Raw genomic sequence first — 19,434 nt, forward strand, 5'->3', positions numbered from 1 at the left:
GGAATCATTCGGCACCACTCCCGCCTTCAAAATGCCTCAATTCCGTATGACACAAAGTCACCGATTTATATCCCAGAAGACTCGGAATTATCCAGGCTGATCGTGCAGGACATTCACATCAAAAATGGTCATTCTGGCAAAGAGCACACTCTTTCAATCGCAAGACAACGCTTTTGGATTTCACGTCCCTCTTACGTATTCAAGAAATTCCTAAAAGGTTGCGGCATTTGCAAAAAATACCAAGGTCTTCCCTTAGGAGCACCGATCATGCCTCCACTACCAAAGGACAGGGTCATAAAGTCCAGACCATTTCAAAATGTCGGATGTGAGTTCATGGGTCCTTTCACTTCAAAAACTCTCGAGAAAATGTACGTGTGTTTATACGCATGCCTTACAACTCGAGCAGTACACTTAGAAGTCGTAGAAAATCTTTCGGCAGGAGCATTCCTCAATTGTTTCGTGAGATTCGTCTCGCGCAGAGGAGTTCCAGAGATTGTCCGCTCAGATTGCGGAACCAACTTCAAGCTTGGTGAAGTCATTATCACAAAGATGTTCTGCGACCTCAACGAGAATGGTCGATCTCTTATGTCGTATTGTGCATCCCAACGAATAAACTGGATCTTCAATCCTCCTGGATCCCCCCTGGATGGGTGGTGCATGGGAACGACTAGTCGGTTTAACCAAGAAAGCGTTTAATAAATCAATAGGGCGCAAACGCTTGAGTTTTGCAGACATGTGCACCGTGATCACTCGAATTGAGGCGATTCTAAACACAAGACCTCTCACGAAACTGAACTCCAGTGATATTGCAGAGATACCATTGAGGCCCATTGGTTTTTTGAAGGGAAATTTCAACTAAACAAAGAACGAACCCGAACGACAAAGTTGCAAACGTATCTGGCGATCCTGACTACGATCCTAATCTCATTCAAACAGAAAAACAGGCACTTGAAGCATTTCAAACATCAGAAATGATAGCCAATAAATTCTGGGAGAAATGGAATGTTGAATATGTGACCTCATTAAGAGAAACACAAAAAATCAACCTCAAACAACCCAGACACCTACCAAGATCACTCCCAGAAATAAGTGAAATTGTTCTGATTGAAGAAGAACTAATACCCAGAGGGTGCTGGTCATATGGTAGAATTACGGAAATTATATGCAGCACCGATGGGTTGGTTAGATCCGCCAAAGTACTTTTACCGAACCGAAAAATAATTCACCGTCCTCTGAACAAAATTTTCCCCCTGGAAATCCGAAGTGCCCCAGAGGACACAACAATAAACACCCAAAAAGATCAACATCAACCTAACCAAGAAAGGAGAAAACTTCCAGCTCGTGCCTCAAAAACAGAAGCGTATAAAATAATCAGAGACTACGAACTAGGACTGGAAGGTGCTCAGTACACTATCCCACGAACACCTGTTGCACTAACTATTATTGCAATGTTGTCAATGATATCTCCAACATTAGCTGAATGTGTCCCCAAGATAGCCTGCGTGAAAGGAAAGATCAATATCTCACCTCCGAAAGGTTCCTTCCAGCTATGTTTTGATGAACATTGCCGAACGTTCAATGAGGTCACGAAAAACCTCACTTACACAGTACCAGTATCCCCTCACAACGATCAAGTAAAGGTTGCACTAATAATGATAGGCAACCACAGCATGGAGACACTTGAGACAATATGCAACCGACCAGACTTCTGCGATCATCACTACTTTCTCTCAAAGGCTCTTCTAGGCAACCCTCACTGTTGGCTTGCAGGAGCAATCGCTGCCCTAGCAGTAGTGATTTACATTTTTGCCGTAATTCTGGCTATATTAGTCTGGTCAATGTACGAACTCAGACACGCTAACAAAGCTGTACCAATGGAACAACTACCTATAATTACTACACGACACAATCGTAGTAATAGCCCTAACGCGTTCGTTCCCGCACCACTTCCATGTCTAACTGCAATATGTCTAATTTTAACCACCGTTCTAACAAGTGCGAATGCATGTCAACGCGGATACATGCGGCACTCAGCGAACCTCATTTGCAGTGAACAAAGCAAGTGCTTCTATCAGTACAATGAGGAACTCTTATTTAATCGCCTTACCTCCAAAATTTGCATACAAATCAACCACTCGAACAAAACGCTTGGGTTCATTAGGGTCACCAAAAAACCAATAAAGCTGACCTGCTCCAAGGTTCTGGAATTCTTCACAAGAGAGACTGAAGTACGTGTATACCACGTTGAAAGATGTGCACAAGCAGGGTCATGCGTTGACAATAAATGTCACACAATGCCATCTAACGAAACTGTCCACGAACTGAGAAAGTACAAGAGGTACCCAGGTTATTCTGGTTGTATATCGATTTGTGGCGGCATACCATGTGGTTGCTTATTGCCACTCCCCGCATGTCAGTTCTACAGAGTCGTAAATCGACCCACATCTCGATCAATCTATGAGGTGATTAGGTGTGCAGATTGGACCGCATCGATCGAACTCGAGATCGAGGTAATCCTAATGGGGAAGAATACGAAGAAGTCTTTGTCGATGAGACCATATATGACAGAAATCGTCGAAAGAGTCAACATCACTGTGATATCCCTACAAAAGCCAACGATCACAGCAATCAATCAGCGGTATGCTATCTCCGAAAATGCAGCATTCATATTACCGGACAGATTCGTCGTGCCAGTAGAATGCAGCGATGAAGTCCAAGCACAAACCCAGTTCTTTACTTGCACGAATCGTATAAGGTGTCACTGTGAAAACGCCCACAGATGTCAATGTCCAGAAGAGTCCTTGAGTCACCTAAGAAACTCCTCAGCATTACCAATAGAAACACCCTCCTACAACCTCACAAAGGAAGACGATAGTGTGATGACTATAACTGAGGAAGGAGAATTCGTGCTCACATTAGACTCCAAAATACTGGTGAATGCGTCAGAAATCGTGACAAAGAAAAAGTGCGAAATCCAGACAATTGATCTCACAGGTTGCTACAACTATGAACATGGAGCTAGACTAGTTACTAGGTGCCGTTCACAACTGGACATCAGAGTTACAGTTGTTTGCAAAACATTCGAGTTCGTCATTCATTGTGGGCCAATGAATGTCAACAAGACCACTTTGTTAGCCTTTGATCATGCCATTGTCCGAGAAACATGCACAACCGACTGTTCAGAGAATGTCGATATCAAAGGCATGCTAAGCTACCACATTGGGCTCAACACGGCTGTCTTTGAAGCATCTGATCACTACGTTCTGATCAGATCCCAATGGTTTTCGGACTGGAGCATACCTGATGTAACTCCTATGATCACCGCCTTAGCCAAACATTGGAAAATAACGGTTGCAGCATTAGCATCAACCGTGATTCTCACAGCCCTAACCTACGTGGCGGGTCCAGTGGCACTACTATACCTAGCAAAATGTGCAGTTTACCCCTTCAAAATGTTGCTTGCAGCTGGCCGATTCCTTTGCTGCGCGGCAAAGGAGCCGATCAATCGTCAACCGATCCCTCGATCAGCCACGATCAACCAAAATTGGATTGAGTTGGCTTACCGAGCAAATAGCTGCCACTGTAGCCAATCCTCTGGTCCTCTCGAGTCGCCCGCTTGTGGGCTACCAGCCGAAGAAATAACCAGAGCGGATTTAGACCGCGCAGAAATCAGAAGATAGATCAGAAGGATCAAAAGTGCCGCAAATAAAATATAGTGCAAACTTTGTATTTCACAGTGGCGTACACGCTACGGGCTTGACCTCGTGTTTCAATACGAGAAAATGTACAAAGTTAATATCAGCTCATTATCTCTTGCATACACATGTTATCAGTTATGTCCATACACGTATGCACAATGAACAAAAGCATATTATCCCGGTCGGCTCTCTCAAAGATATCATCGTCTTGGACAAAGTACTCCAATTACAACGATGTACCTTCTCGGGTGCCCGCAGTCAATTGCAACTCTTTTATTACGCACTCAAAAGCACTTTGGCGCACCACTAAGAGCAGTGAAACTTACATCTAGGCTATTCGTTGAGGGCGGGTTCAAGATACGGACCATCTGAACACGTATAAATAGTAGCAAAAAGCGTCAAAGAAACACAAAATCATGTCTTCTTCCGCTGATGCTATGCTCTCTGCCCTGGACGATCTGGACAGATGCGACATCGCTACACTATTGCATCATCTGCTCCCCCGCCTCGACAGTCTTGAAAAGGCCTGCCAAACGCTTCTGGAAAGGACTGCTCCGAAGTCCAGCTGCCTATTTTGCACTGTGGACGAGAATCGTGACAATCACCATTCCGGGAGATGTCCACGGTTCCCGGATCCAATCTCCAAAACAGCACAGGCGACAAAGCTGAACCTGTGCCTCCTCTGCCTAAAAGCGGCACACGAGGACACATGTGGAGTGAAGTGTGGAAGTTGTGGCCTTGGCCACAATTTCCTGCTTTGCTCCTCCAAAAGACCGCAGCCACCCACGAAGCGGCCATACAAGAAGTAAGCACTCTCGCCAACCGTCAACGCCGTCATCGTCATCAACAAGCCACAAGCCGTCATCAATGCACCTACACCAAGCCGAACTCTCAAGACACCATCAGCAATCCACTAACCCAACGTCAGCCCGCCACCCACGCCACTCCACAAAACTCCGCAACAGTCCAGCCGTACGAAGAAAACCATTTGTTGAAGTAGAATTTGTTTCGTAAATTATTACTCTGTGCCGTTGTCGCTCGCGGCAGTATCATCGACCCCGATGATGTATAAGGGGCGTGGTATAAAGGACCGTTCGCGGTCATGGTTATGCTAGGGACTACGACTTGTACGATCAAAGAGTGCGGCAGACTACGCTGTGCCCACCTTTTCATCCAATTTCATTGCTGACAATTGTTCTACTCATCTGTACTCACATAATAAAGACATTCCACTGAACCACCTCTTTTTGGTCTGTTCAAATAGGGTTATAAAATACCCTAAAGTCTCTAGTCACCCACTCACACAAGGACTATAGTTGGGTCAAGACGACGTGAAGCACGGACAGTCGCGCGAGCGGCTGCGTTCGAAGCGGCGCGGTGGAGCCTAACGGTTGGGGTCGTGTAAGGATCCTCGCTACCGCCACCCATCTCTGTAGTTCCCTATGGTCCCACGTCGATTCCAACCACTGCCTACGCCGCAGCGCAGCAGCTTGCGCAACTGTCCGTGCTTCATATCGTGTTGACCCGACTATACCGCTGACCTACTGACCATATTTGGAGCACTTATGCTAACATAAGAGAGGCAGTGTATAGCCGTAGCAACAAATTTCCCACCCTATATTTCACATATATTAAATATTAGAAAAGAAACGACAGAAAATGAAACAAGAACAAACTTTACATTTTCTGACAATGCGAATAGTAAGCAGTAGAAGCCTGCGCCGAGGCTGCTCCGCTCCAATGTGGTCCTTCGCGACGCGGCCGCGGAAACAAAACCTGCTGCCGCACTGTGTTTCAGTGGCTTGTGATCGCATGGCCCATCGAAGCGCGCCGCCCCAGCAAGTTTCATGAGTTCAGGGCATGGATACCGGTACTCCTTACAATCAAGTGAACATAAACAAACCAAAGAAATCACAAAAAAACTGACTTTACGGATACTGGAAGGTAGGAAAGTCGTAGAAAGCAAAACCAGACGACATTATTTTGGCATGTCGTAACTATTTGTGATGTGTGTATAGTACACACAAACCACATATACGACGCCTAACATTCGTCGGTTACCGTTTGAGTGCCGCAGGATGCGAACTCCATAAGCAGCCTGGGTGTTTTGGTCGCTGTGGCTTATTCAGGATGGCTTCTAGAGATTCCATTGCAGAGGATACCACCGAACTCATAGGTAATACCCCAATGGTTTACCTACGAAAGATAGGAAGAGGCTTGCCTGGTACGATCGGTAAGTGTCTGTCATTTTCCATGTCACAAGGATTGTTAATAACTGTTCAGCTGCAAAAGTTGAATACATGAATCCTGCTTGTTCCGTTAAGGATCGAATTGGGTTGGCCATGATCAAAACTGCGGAGGAGACTAGACAGGTTCTTTAGTTCTGTTTATGTGTACCGAGTATCAAGGTATCGGTTGCAGCTGTTTGCATATTTTGTCCAATTGGACCCCTGTGTTCATTTCTGTTGAAGATTTGTTGGTTTTCAATTCTGAGCTAGAAGAAATTAAGTCAAGATATCCTGTTGAGTTTGTGCTCTTCTTTTTTTTTTCTGAATGAGCGAGTAGAGTACTTTGCTCTTTTCCCACTTTCCGAGGCCACGTGAATTTTCATGTACGCCTATAGAGCTTGTAACTCAGACTTGAGGTAAAATGTCGCTGGGAAGGGCACTCTGACTCACCCAAATCGTACTGCAAAGGTCACGGGGCACAATTGAGTAGCTGAGTCAGTCGGGGTCCTAAGACCTAAGCAACAGTCTCAGAGGATCCACGACATGTAGGTTAAATCTACTAAATAAAAAGGAAGACAGAGCTGGAACTTTACCAAATCTTCCAAACAAGGGGGAAAATGTAGTTGTGAAGCCACTCAGTGGCGCCCTTACTTCTGGACGATCTGTCTTACTTTTTTTTCTTAGTAACTTTAGCTTACATGTCATAGATCCTCTAAGACTAATGCTTAGGTCTTAGGGCCCCGACTGAGTTATTTACTTCCAGAAACATAGGCCCCATTGAGTGGCTATCCCCAACTACCTTTTACTCCGAACAAGCTTACGAGAAATAAATAACCAAGTTATATCATGTGATACTTTCAAAGAAAAAAAAGAACCGAAAATGAATTCCGTAGCAGTCCACGATCACTAAACATAACATGCAATAACTTTTATTCACACATTTTCGATCTGCATTCGCAAGTTGGTGGCCCTAAAAAGGGCCGTTGGGTTAACCTTATGAAGAAAAAAAGTTATGAGGGCTGTTCACATTCGTCTGCTTCGCGACTTTAACTGGATTTCCGCAGTTGGAGCAAAGTCGCTGCTTCCACAGCAATCAACGATCAGCGAGCCATTCGCCGAATTCCTCCTTCGACTCCCTCCAAGTGGCAATCAGTAATCTGAGTGAAGTTGTTGAAGAGTCAGGAAGTTAAAGGCACCCATTATGCTAATGGAATGGTTTAACAACGAAAACGGTTAACGTTTCCCATGGACGTCTTTGCGCCTGTTATGGTCCATGACGTTTTCCGCGCTTTGAGTGCAGGTACAGTACCAGCACAGTGGAAGTTCCCGCCGTGAATCGCCTCAGGTAATCGCACCAAACACAGTAGGGAAGCAGTTCGATTTGGGCACGTCAGAGTGGCCCCCCAACGACATTTTATCCCAGACTTGTTTAGTTAATTCGATGACTTCGCTGCTGTCGTTGAGGGACCTTATAAGGCTGCCAGCGGTGTTCACAATGGCGCAGTCTTGTAATTCTCGGGTTTGATGGTTATTGAACTACGAGGTGAACACTCGTATTTAAACCTTCACCAAGCTGCGGAAAAACCACCGAAGCGGTGCAGATTTTGTTTCGGCGGCCGCGGCACGGCGTTAGGGCTCCGCATCCCTTTACGACTGAGATGGTTCGTAGAGGTATGTATTGGGAATAATTTGAAAACATTGTGCATACCATCTTTCATCCTTCTTCAGCCACATATGTCAGAATGTGCAAATGTTATGCATCTTATTCTTAGTTGACTGCTTGCAAAACAGATACATTTTGTTTGTTTCAGAGCCCCTCTAATTTTGTTTGCAGGTATAGCTCCAGTATAGCTCCAGTCTGATTTCCGTTAGGAAAATTAGCAACCTATCAGTATCTCGGAGGGGTGGGTGTATTCATACCACATTTTAGTAGCCTTAACCTATATGTAAGTGATCCTTTAAGACCAATGCCTGGGTTTCAAGGCCCCGACCTCCGTAGCTTTAGTTCGCACCTTAGTAACTTTTTCATATTCCAGAGGAGAATTGACTTCTCCCACTCCCACGAGGCACACTGCTCCAACCGTTATTTGCAACTTGCAACTGTTGCTAACCCTCAACAGTTACTAACCCTTCCAGCTCACATCATAGCTCACATAAGGGAATCCTCCACGTAGAGTTTGTCAGATGAAATTGTTTGTAACAATACTTTTTCACATTTGAGTAGGACGGGAGCACATGCATGCACGAAATAAGGAGCACTGATTGTTTGTACACGACAGAAGCATGAATGGAAGAAAAGAAACATAGTTTAGGTGGTATAATGATCTGGCAGGGCGGGTGTAGTGTACTGGTTAGAGGTCCTGCTTCCTGCACAATCGATCGGAGGTTCGAATCCGCCCTAATGCTCACCAAGCATTCCATCCCTCCGAGATAGATAAATTGGTACCAGAACTTGTTTGGGAGGATAAAAACACTGACTTGACACATCGGCTAGCCACAATGTACGGCCAGTTTCGTAAACCTCAAGCGATTCTGAATTGAAGTGAACGTGTGGGCGCATCCCAAGCGGATTGATTAACGCCAGAAACTTTATCCTTTATCCTTTAATGATCTGCCATTAATCTATAGTGTAGTGGTTAGAGGTTCTGCTAGTCTAAGAACTACTGTTCTTTTCTTTCATGTGTGCTTTTCAGTTTCTGTCGTTTCTTTAGACTCGCTCTTCAGGTCAGTGTAGTCATCAAAGTTAAAGTTTCTGGCGTTAATCAATCCGCTTGGGATGCGCCCCCACGTTCACTTCAATTCAGAATCGTTTGAAGTTTATGAACGTGTATCTGGCCTATACAATGACTTGCGGTGGCTAGCCGATGTGTCAAGTCAGTGCTTTTATCCTTCCAGACAAGTCTGGTACCAATTTATCGACCCCGGAGTGAAGAAAAGCTTGGTGAGCACTAGGGCGGACTCGAACCTCCGATCGATCGTGCAGGAAGCGGAACCTCTAACCGCTACACCACACCCGCCCCAGTGTAGTCATTAGTCGTAGTTTATACGTTGTTCTTCTTTATTCAAGTTCTCACTGCTTCGCTAGTACTGAACCGCGCTTTTGTTCGAGTTTATAGAAGAAACAGATATCTTCAATATAAGCAACGTAGCAATAAATTTGAAAAGCAACTATAGCGTATAAAAAGTGAAGCTAGACTGATGAGAAGAACAACACTGAAGAAACGACAGAAAATGAAGCAAGAACATTACCTTGTACGGCCTGACAATAGTAATTGTAAGCAGTAGAAGCCTGCGCCGAGGCGCCGCAACGCGGCCGCCGAAACAAAACCTGCCCCTATGTTTTAGTTGTTTGTCAGCTGCGGGAGGCTCTGGCCCTTGGACCAATGTTAACGCACCGCGAAATTCAAAGTGGAGCAGCGGCTAGCCACTTTCTCCGTTTTTCCAGAGGAATAAACTCGGAGAAAGCTTCGAAATGAATGTAATAAGATGCTTGACGAACTCGAGGGTACGACCTTCGAATTTTGGAGTAATTAGGGACTGGAGGTGTGACACGGGGTTCTTGATCTCAATGTATATTCATAACTTTTGATATATTTTTCTTGTTCCTCTCTCCAGCTTTCTTCTCGTTGTTCCATTTGTTCTTCCATTATTTTTCTTATGTAATTTTCATTTTCATTTCCTTTCTCGTCTTCTGTATCATCTCATCATCTGTTTCCGTTGTACTTGTTTTTACAAGCGGGTTTGTTGATTAGGTTCATTGCTTTTCACTTGATTCACATAGTATCAAGTTTGCAACTTGTCGATAGTCCAATTTAGCAACGGCCAATATTGTTAACAAACTTTATTACGGCTAAAGCTTCGGCGTCGTCGTCTTCGTCAGAGCCTGGAAAGTCAGATCATTTGTGATATATCCTCTCAAAAGCCCCATCCGGAATAAGTCCTTATTCCCTAAGATGCTACATCCAAAATCGAAACCAAAAGAGTCCAAAACGTTGTGCTTACCTAGGTAGCCGCGTTGCCGTGATGTTAGCGGACCTCCGCGTGATAAAATCGTTCCACTAGTACTAATTAGGATGCGACCCGCATATGACCCCGTAGATCAAAACCCGCAAAGATCTTGATACAGAGCCTGCTCGTTTGTCACGGCTATGCATTCTTCCTTTCTATTCATTTTTAGGCTTTATCGTTTATCCAAAACGCCTCCAAAGTTCTGCGAGCTACAATTTCGGGTTCGTACGATAATATCGTGGCAGCTATTGATTATTGGCTATTGGCAGGGATTGCTGCGTTTGAATATTTCATCCCTGCTGGAATCTCTTTGCTGCGTATTATGTACAAGGTATTGGAGCGGATTATCCTGAATCGACTAATCCGACATCGCGAAGAAACCAAGCCGGCTTTCGCCCTGTCGGTCGACGACTGATGAGGTGTTTAGACTGCGCCATTGTCGACATTATCGAAGAGGATCCGGGGGGTCAACACCCGCAGTCTTGCGACGAGACTCGGGTGTAGCCATTCAACAGCCGTCAATCGCCTCCAAGTCACGGCTACAGAAAAGTGCTGGCTCGATTGATCCCTCACACCTTGAGGAATGGCACCCGGTTTACCCGAGTATCCATTTGTCAATCTCTCCTTCTTCGCCTGCATCGAAAGGAGTTTCTCGAAGATCTAATTACTGGGAATGAGAATTGGCTCCTCTACGACTCTAACGCCCACCGTGCCGTGTGGCTCTCTCGAGGGGAAGATCCGCCGACGCAAGCCGAATCGGACCTTCACTCCAAGAAGTGTCTAAGTTGTTGCTTCTGGCATTCGAGGGAATGCTGTTTTATGAGCTGCTCCCACAAGGTCACACCGTCACCCTCGGTTCCATTTACGCTAGTCAGCTCCAGAAGCTTGCATCGGGCGTTCGAGAAAAACAACTGAGACGAGCTTCAGTGCACCCCTTGCACGATAACGCTAGGCCCCATTTAGCTAAGGAGACCCATGAAAAACCGGAGAAGTTAGGCTGGGACACGGTATCCCCTTCACGCTATTCTCCCGACCTTACCCCCTCAGACTACCACTTACTCCGGCCCCTCAAGGCTTTCGTAGCTAAGAAAATCTTCACCAAGTTTGAACTGGCGGTCAGCGACTTCTTCGACTCTCAGTCTCCACAGTTCTGGGAGAAAGGGATCGTTGACCTGCCCATTAGGTTGGACACTGTTGTAATTAATAATGGTGATTATATTATCGGGGGCGGGACAAGAGGTACCCGTGAAAACAGGCTGTCCGCTCCTGACCTACTTTCAGCGACGCGCGCCTCCACATAATCATGGCTGCCACTCCATCAACTAGACATCCTCCACGACTGCCTGAGATCATCTAGACCCCTCCTCCTTATTGCTCTCTAATCAAAGCTGTGCACGACGTTCGCGCCGCGACGAAATAGTGGATACTGCGAATTTAAAAGGGAGAGGACTGTAGAACGAATTGATGCAGCAAGTTCTGATATACGAAAATAGTAAATTGACCGGGAATTAAGGAGAAAAACTAGATCCTCCCATCCAATTAAAAGATATATTATCAGAGATAATTGTAGAGTATCAAAAAGTCAAAGACATGATGATTGATAAGAGTGATATGCGTGACCTACATTGACCTCATTTGAGCAACTTCACACAAATAAATATTATCCGAAGAAGATGCTACAGGGAAAAGAATAAGAAGAATAAAGCAAAAGAAATGAATATATTTCACACATCTCATAATTTCACACATTTCACGCCCAAACTGTTCTATATAAACTCGCATTGCATAAGCATGTGTTTGTCACGATGTCATTCAACGTACTCATGTTCAGCTTTCGACTGCAGCAACTATTCACCCAGCAACTTAATGTCCTTATTACTTTGTATACATTCTTTGAGCTCCTTTCTACATTTTACCTTATCAAAATTTTATATAGATATAATGTTTATATACAGCGCAAGTCAAATATTTCAATCCTTGCTAGTAGTTCATACAATAAAACTTTGTATGGTTCTTAAAACTTTTTTCAACAGCGTTTTATCACTCCATTTGTATCTATTCTCTACATAAAATCAATATGGCAGGTTAGGTGTATTAGTGGCGAATAGAGACCTTCGTATCTTCGAAATCTACCTTCAGGTACAATGTATGTCTGCGAGGCATTATTCGCGCCTCGTCAGTCGTTGGATGCCAGTTTTACCCAGCTAGATAAGTAAAAAGAAATTCCTAGAAAGCGAAAAAAAGGTGAAAAAAAGGGTTACACCGATCAGGGAGAAATTCTTTGAAGCATTTTTTGCATTCCCGGAGATGAATGATTAATTTCCATCTAACAAGTCAAAACAGGATAATTTCATTTTCACTCGCATTTTTAAATGGCGTATATACAAACCTCCTTCATTTATATTAACTTACAAGTATATTTTATATAGAGTTTCAAACAACATCTAATACCAGACACTTTCCTTTTCCTTCGATTATAAAAGCGCATCGTAAGAACTGCGGGTGCGGCGAAGAAAACCCATCGTAAGAGCACCAGACGCGACGAAATGCGCAGGAAGAGTGGCGTGGGGAGGGGGCGTCAGCGAGACTTAGCACAAGAGGAACAACCAGGCTAGCGATTACGACGCTGTCAGGAGACACGCGGTGCAATTAACGACGCTCATTAGCCTTTTGGATAAGTGGCGGCACATCATACAGGTACCCCTTGACCGTTCCCCTTATATTATCGATTAGTTTCTATTGTAAGCTGAGTGGAAAAATAAAGCAGAAAAAAATGACAAATGGTGGCAAGACTCTCTGTCCAGGCTAATACATCTTATATGTATTAGGGTGTTCGGAAAACATGCCGAAATACGGCAAAATTTCAAAACAACACAACTTTTTAACAACATTTTATTATTCGATGAAATAATTTCCATCAACATCGACAACCTTCTGCCAAGGTCTCACAAGATCACGGATTCCTTTGGCGTAGAACTCCGGCGAATTGGAGGCGAAGAAAGCCAGAAGGTCATTTTCGAGGTGTCACGATCATCGTAGCGCTTCTCTTCCAGGTGATGCTGAAGCGATTGGAAGAGGTGGTAGTCGCTCGGGGCCAAGTCCGAGCTGCACGTTGGGTGCGGTAGAACTTCTCATCTGAGCTCCAGAATTTTCTGGAAAGTCTTCTTCGCGACGCGAGGGCGCGCGTTATCGTGCAGCAGGCGAACGTTGTCGAGTTTCGGGTGCTCCTTGCGGATCTTGTCGGCCAGTCTTTGCACTTGAGCGCAGTAGACCTCGACAGTAACTGTCGTGTTGTCCGGCAGCAGTTCGAAACGGTAGATTCCATGAACTCCCCACCAGACCTCATGGATTTCAGGTGTCTTTGGCGGTTGCCGTCGCTCAATGCATGTGGGAACCACTGACCGAGCTTTTTCACCAATCCGAGAGATCGCAGTCTATTACTCACGGTGGACAGCGATAGCCAAGACTGGCAGCAAAATACCGCACACCTTCATATGGATGCTGCTCCGCCAGATTCTTCAGTTCGTCGAACGATATTGATAAATTCGAATCGATTCGTCGAACGATACCAGAGCGAGGCTCATCTTCGAGTTTCTTGTTTCCGGCTTTGAAGCGCTGGAACCACGCACGCACAGACCGCTCAGAAGGGGCTTCAGTGCCGAATACTTGACTTTAGTTTCAGTGGGCTTCAACAGCGGAGTGGCCAGATTCGAACTCGTAAAGGAGTACGTGTCGAATATGGGTGGAATGTTCGGTCATTATAGGACGAAATAGGCAAGGAAGAGAGAGCCAGATATGTTATTTGTATACAAGCGGTAGTGTCCTTATATGATATATTTAAAACGGGAACTTCCAGAACATCTCAAAAAATCTGCGCTGCAGCGAAATTTTCGGTAGATACTTTCCGAACACCCTAATATTACTTATATGACTTATTGTGGTTCTTTCTTCGCTCGACTTCACTTACCAATAAAAATTAAAGTAGTTCCATGGAAAACGGTAAAGAGGTACCCGACTTTTCTACGAATACATCCGAAGCATCTTGTGGATATGACGGAGGAGACGCAAACATGCTTTGATGAAGTTACGCTCCAGCTGTTCATAGAGACCCAAACAACCATTTTAGATGTTCTTCTAGTCTAGAGACGCAAAAAAACTACACAGTTCTAAGGAAATATGTAAAGAACAACTATGAGAGTTGTCGGAATTACTAAATGAATTTCAAATAATGTACTTATTAATACATGATATTTTGTGTGGTGAGAAAGACTACTAAGAGAGAAAAGGAACAAATTTTGTCTAGATAATACTTTAAGGAAGTTTAGAAATCTTATCAAATCAACTCTTTTTTACCCCCGACGTCAGAAATAAAGAAAGCCTCTATCCTATGCAAATATTTTCGAAATGGACGATTAACTTTTTATCACTTTCTTCTTTTCCGAATTATTCATGTGTCCCACTAATACCAACATTATTCGCAAGTTTCACACGTAAACAAATCAGGCTACAAAAGAAAATCTTTTCCTAATATTTCATGTGAAGGTTTGTCTTGCCCCTGATACAGTTAGAAATTTGAGATCCCCCTACATTACAAAAGTTCCCCTCAAAATTTGCATCACAAAATTCGATTGGATATGTCTGATTTTCCAAAACAGTTTAGCAGCCTGTGAATTATATCTTAGCCGGTGAAGCAGCGTATGATCAGCGGTAGGAAGGAAGAGTCAGTCAGAGGCTCTAGGTAGCAATGAAGGCGAACCTCTGCAGGTTACACCTCCTTCGGTAATTGTGTATTTAAGACATGAACGGAAACTGACAGGTACCTCTTTACGCGCACTCGTATCACTTTGTGTAAGTTTTTGCTACAGAACTGAGTTTTCCTTTTACTAACAACTTTTTTTCATTGTTAAAAAGAAATTTAGGCACTGGTCAAGGATTTTTTTAATCTTGTAGTTTTCTGCCTAAAGAAGTCAGTACTTCCCCTAAAGAGTATTCAAACTCGATTTTACATTGCGTTTTACATTACATTTTATTTTTCTATATTCCTTCGATATCACTCCACCTTGACTCCCGTTGATCTTCGAACTGGTAGAACGGGCGCCAGTAATTCTTCCGTTTGTCCCGATCGCCCGCCAGAGTTGCCCAGTGATTCCTTCTTTCGCGTGGGAGACGAAGAGCATCATTATTTTCTTTGAAGGACTTCGGAATAAATCTTACCATCGGGTCGGCGTTCTTCCTGTAGTGCGCTTAATATCGCGGAGAACCCAGTCGCTCACGGCTCTGGTCCAACGGTTGTCGTTAAAGCGCATCACGTGTCCGGCCCACTTTATTTTACTTTCTATGACAAACGCGGCGGCGTCTCTAATCTTCGATCGCTGACGTAGGAGAGAACTTCGAATCCCGTCCCTCACTTGCGTGAAACGGGATACTCCTAGCATCACTCTCTCAATTGCGCGTTCAATGACGCTCACCGCGTTTTCTTCCTGCCTGCGAAATGCCCTGGTTTCCAAAGCATAGGTCAAAGCAGAAAGTACATTGATGTTGAAGAGGTGAGCACGGAGCCGGGTGTTCCGAATCGTTCATCATGTTCAATTCCAACCCAAATAAACGATAAAGAAATAAATAATAAAAGCAATAAATACTAAGCAGATCGCCGATAGTTGCCAATGTCGTGTGGATCTCCTTTTTATACAACAACACGGTCTTGCTGGTCTTCCACTGTTTAGGAACCTTGCATTCCGACAGATAACGTGTAAGGAGCCTCGCCAGGGTGTTGATGAGTACTGGCGGAAGGTCCTTCAGGTGTTCTGGTCTTACGCCGTCGGGATTGGATGCCGTAAGATTTCCTACCAACATGATAGCACGTCGTACTTCGCACGGGAGAACCTCTGGAATGACATGTCCATCTTCCCTCAGATCGTGAGAAGGCAAGTGGACATGGCTGTCGAAGAGATGAGAGTAGAAGTGGTAGATGATTGTCTCCATTCCCTTTCTCGATGCAATGGTTGTTCCCTTCGGGTTTCGGAGAGCAGTCATCTTCGTCTTGCGACTGGCGAAGTCTCGGCAGGTATAGCGGGTGCTTTTCCCCGCCTCTGCAGCTTCACCCAGCACTTCTGCTCTTCTCTCTTTAAGGTCTTCCTTTATCGCCTCTCTGCAAAGCCATGCGAGCTCGGACGTGATTTCTTGGCTCCCTGCGGCTCGTGCTGGTCCACGTTTCGTATCAGCTCAATAGTTTCAAGAGACAGGCGTCTTTTGGTGGTTTTAAAACTCTCAGCCTTCTTCGTGGAGTTGTGAAGGTGTTCAACGAGCCTGTTATATTTCTCGTCGATGTTGTCCTTTGCGGAATCTTCCCAAAAGCCGGCTAGCGTAGTGAAGAGATCCCAGTTAATTATAGTTGTTGGACTTCGCTCTCTGAACTTGACGGCTTTCTATGCTCTCCTTGGGAAGGAAAATGTTCCTCGGAGGAGGTGATGGTCCGATCCCGTATAGAACTTTGGCAAAACAGCAATATCCGTCAGGCAGAACCTTTTACTGACGATGGTGTCGATTTCATTACGGTACCCTCCAATTCAGCGTAGGGAGGAGTGTTTGTGAAATTGCGAGTTCCCATGAATGGTCTTAGTCGTCATGATGAAGTTGGGGAACCTCTCCCCCTGCTCATTTCATTGGAGGCAGTGGGTCCCGATATGAAGTTCCTCAGGCGTTCTTCTTGGGCCAATTTTGGAGCTGAAAAAAATGAAAAATTATGACCTTGTAGAAGGCATGATCTTGGTTAACTGCTCCAGGTCCATATAGAAGGCTTCGACTTCTTCGTAGCTTGATGTTGGAGCGTAAGCGACGAAGATAGTCAAAACTAGGGTTGAACCAGTTCTTCTCATCCGCAGACGTCCGATTCGGGTCGTAAGTTGTTCGACCGAGTCGATGTTCTTTGCCATACTCGTGTTGACGAGGACGCCAACTCCACCAACACCTCTTCTGTCGCATGTTCCTAAGAACAGTTCTTCTCCAGTTTCATATACGGCGTTGAGAGGGTGACGTCGTCTCATCTCGGTCAGTCCGATGACGTCATACTTAATCTTCTTGGGTTGCATCATAATATCTTCGATGGCCGTTTCCGATGCAAGCGTCCGGGCATTATAAGTACAGATCGCCATCTTAGTTCTATTCCGTTTCGGTAGCCTATATGACTCCTGCATCCCCGTCTTACCTGGCGCTACCGTACCAGGCTTTCCTCCGGAATCAGGAGACTGTTTTCCTTTTCCGTTTCGGTAGCCTACATGACTCCTGCAATCCCGTCCTACCTGGCGCTACCGTACCAGGCTTTACTCCGGAATCAGGAGACTCTTTTCTATTACTGTGCTTTGCATAAAAATTTTAAAATCCATGGGCAGGTTGCAAGCGTCTAGTCCCATGAGTCTCTGGGAGAACTTCCGTTCTCTCGGAGTGGACATGTGGAGCTTATTTGTTGGAGGCGACTCCAAACCGCCTCCCTTGCACCTCCCAGTCACTTGATTGCAGGCTTTTGGCCGGACCGACGTGCGGGATGCAAGGATGTTATGAGTCAGTCCTGGCTGAGCAGAAGCAGGGAGGCCATCCCCTGAATCCACCCGCGTCTCTGGGCAAGCACAAGGTCGCTTTTGGTCCGCGATTAGCCCCTATCCGCCACCCGGGGACGCGCCACGTAGCCTCTCGACTAACTGGCTGTGATTCCTCTAATTAGGGAGATCCGTGGATTCCTTCGATATAGTGCTACAATTTTAAAGCATCAGCATCGAAGTATTAGATTTTCTCGTCCTTTTCTTGAACAATTAACTTAGGATGATGTGCCTATATGAAATGATGTGAGTGTCATCATCACACTGACCAAGTTAAAGTTCTACGTCAGATCACGTAAACCGCTAGCTTCTCTTTAACCAGCCGTTGGCATGCGTGTTTCCGATTTCTAAAGAAAGGATGTTATCAATCTGATCAGACAAACGTGCGGGGTATAGACATGCGGAGAGGTACATAGAGCAACACAGGTAGTTATCATCACTTTTTGACAAATCAGCTTGGAATTATTGCGCGGTACTGCTCAATCAATAGTCGCAGTGATTGCAGTTTTTGCGCTATCGCTCCAACTGTGCACGGTTTCCAGTGCTTTCTGGCGCCGGCGCACCAATTTGACCGCGTGGGATCCGTTCTCTGCTTTCTGGATTTTCGTTTTACGCACATATTCACGCATGCACATACTCATATGTGAAAGACTAAGCTCGTTATTATATAGCATGATATTATACCTTTATACCACTATAGCATCGAAGCCTTTCTCTTTTTCCTTAACAGTTGACATAGAATGGTCCAATAGTGCTAAATATCGTGGTCATCATCATACTGATAACGATAAGGGTCCTACAGTATATTACGTAAACAGCTAGCTCGTGCTAAAGCGGATGTCCGCGTCGCGTGCATATGAATTCTGAAGAAATCATCTGGCAAGGATGATGAGTGCAACGTATAGAGGAATGCAGATACGAAAGAGTACGTTTCGGTTAAACACCAAGTAGACGCAAGAAAGGGGGAACGGTAAAGAGGGTCCCGGCGGATTCTCCGCGGATGCCTCCGAGACATAACGTGCCCAGTGGATATGCCGGCGGATACGCGAACATATCTCGGCGAGGTCACGCTCCAGTCATTCATGGAGACGCAGACAACCGCCATAGATGTCCTTCCTACCACAGAGACACAGAAAACTGCGCAGTTACAAGGAAATATGTTAAGAAGAGTGGTGTGAACTGTCGAAATGACCGAATAAGTCAAAGAATAATAGCGTTAGATAGAAGTACATGGGATTTTGTATGGTGTTCTAATAAAGAAAGGCAGTGAGTTTGTCTTTATATCACCTTCAGAAAGTCTAGAAATCTTACCTAGTTTGAACTCCTTTTCTTCCTGTAAGTTCCCGGAAGTCAGAGATACAGAAAGTCCCTCTGTTCACAAATAAGTAAGGCTACAAAAAAGCTTGGGAGTTACAGGATAACGTTAATTCTCATTACTTTTGAGTTACTTTTGAGAGCTGGAATGTTCCGTTCTAACGAAAATTTTTATGCACGTAATTTGAAGCTATTAGATACATTCTTATCTCAAACTTCACGTGAGGATTTCTCTTGCTTCTGGTACGATTACTAAATTGAGATCACCTCACGTTGCAAAATTGCAGTGGATGTGTCTGATTCTTCAGAACAATTCAACAGATAGTGAATTATATCCTAACCGGTGACTCAGCGCATGATTAGCAGTAGATAAACAGAGTCAGTTATTTAGGTGCCAACAAAAGTGAATCTCTTTAGGACACGCACCATCGCTAATTGCCTTGACGAGGCATGATTGGGGCATGCTGGAAATTCCGCCGGGACCCTCTTTACACGCACCCGCAAGAAAGCAGAAAAATGAAGTGAAGCTTCATTTCTCTGCTTTCTTGCGTGGGTGCACTATAATGTTCTGTAAACCCGTTCAATGCATTTCAA

At 44.8% G+C, this 19,434-nt stretch overlaps 6 protein-coding genes across 7 annotated transcripts in view; 3 read left to right on the forward strand and 3 right to left on the reverse strand.

Moving 5' to 3' along the window:
* Nucleotides 1-971: 971 nt before the first annotated feature.
* Nucleotides 972-3,680, forward strand: RB195_023327 (uncharacterized protein; the record flags this gene model as incomplete). Its single annotated transcript, XM_064210714.1, has 1 exon — nt 972-3,680. The coding sequence occupies one exon, from the start codon at nt 972-974 to the stop codon at nt 3,678-3,680; it is 2,709 nt and encodes a 902-aa protein (XP_064066595.1).
* Nucleotides 3,681-4,314: 634 nt separating this feature from the next.
* RB195_023328 (uncharacterized protein) lies at nt 4,315-4,698 on the forward strand (the record flags this gene model as incomplete). The annotated part of the gene is made up of 1 exon (XM_064210715.1): nt 4,315-4,698. One exon carries the CDS (start codon nt 4,315-4,317, stop codon nt 4,696-4,698), a length of 384 nt encoding a protein of 127 aa, XP_064066596.1.
* Nucleotides 4,699-5,261: 563 nt separating this feature from the next.
* RB195_023329 (uncharacterized protein) lies at nt 5,262-5,547 on the reverse strand (the record flags this gene model as incomplete). The annotated part of the gene is made up of 2 exons (XM_064210716.1): nt 5,262-5,313; nt 5,375-5,547. 2 exons carry the CDS (start codon nt 5,545-5,547, stop codon nt 5,262-5,264), a joined length of 225 nt encoding a protein of 74 aa, XP_064066597.1.
* A 281-nt stretch (nt 5,548-5,828) lies between these two features.
* Nucleotides 5,829-19,434, forward strand: part of RB195_023330 (uncharacterized protein) — a gene marked incomplete at both ends in the record, with an annotated part of 37,008 nt that continues 23,402 nt past the window's right edge. For both annotated transcript variants that reach the window (XM_064210718.1, XM_064210717.1), the window contains 2 exons: nt 5,829-5,931; nt 5,982-6,070. In XM_064210718.1, coding sequence (XP_064066598.1) covers nt 5,829-5,931; nt 5,982-6,070 — 192 coding nt within the window. The remainder of the gene's footprint in view (nt 5,932-5,981; nt 6,071-19,434) is intronic.
* Nucleotides 13,066-16,541, reverse strand: RB195_023331 (uncharacterized protein; the record flags this gene model as incomplete). The annotated part of the gene is made up of 4 exons (XM_064210719.1): nt 13,066-13,331; nt 13,423-13,599; nt 15,574-16,155; nt 16,457-16,541. 4 exons carry the CDS (start codon nt 16,539-16,541, stop codon nt 13,066-13,068), a joined length of 1,110 nt encoding a protein of 369 aa, XP_064066600.1.
* RB195_023332 (uncharacterized protein) lies at nt 16,675-17,127 on the reverse strand (the record flags this gene model as incomplete). The annotated part of the gene is made up of 1 exon (XM_064210720.1): nt 16,675-17,127. The coding sequence occupies one exon, from the start codon at nt 17,125-17,127 to the stop codon at nt 16,675-16,677; it is 453 nt and encodes a 150-aa protein (XP_064066601.1).

This window comes from Necator americanus, chromosome X (assembly GCF_031761385.1).
Source record: "Necator americanus strain Aroian chromosome X, whole genome shotgun sequence".
NCBI lineage: Eukaryota > Metazoa > Nematoda > Chromadorea > Rhabditida > Ancylostomatidae > Necator > Necator americanus.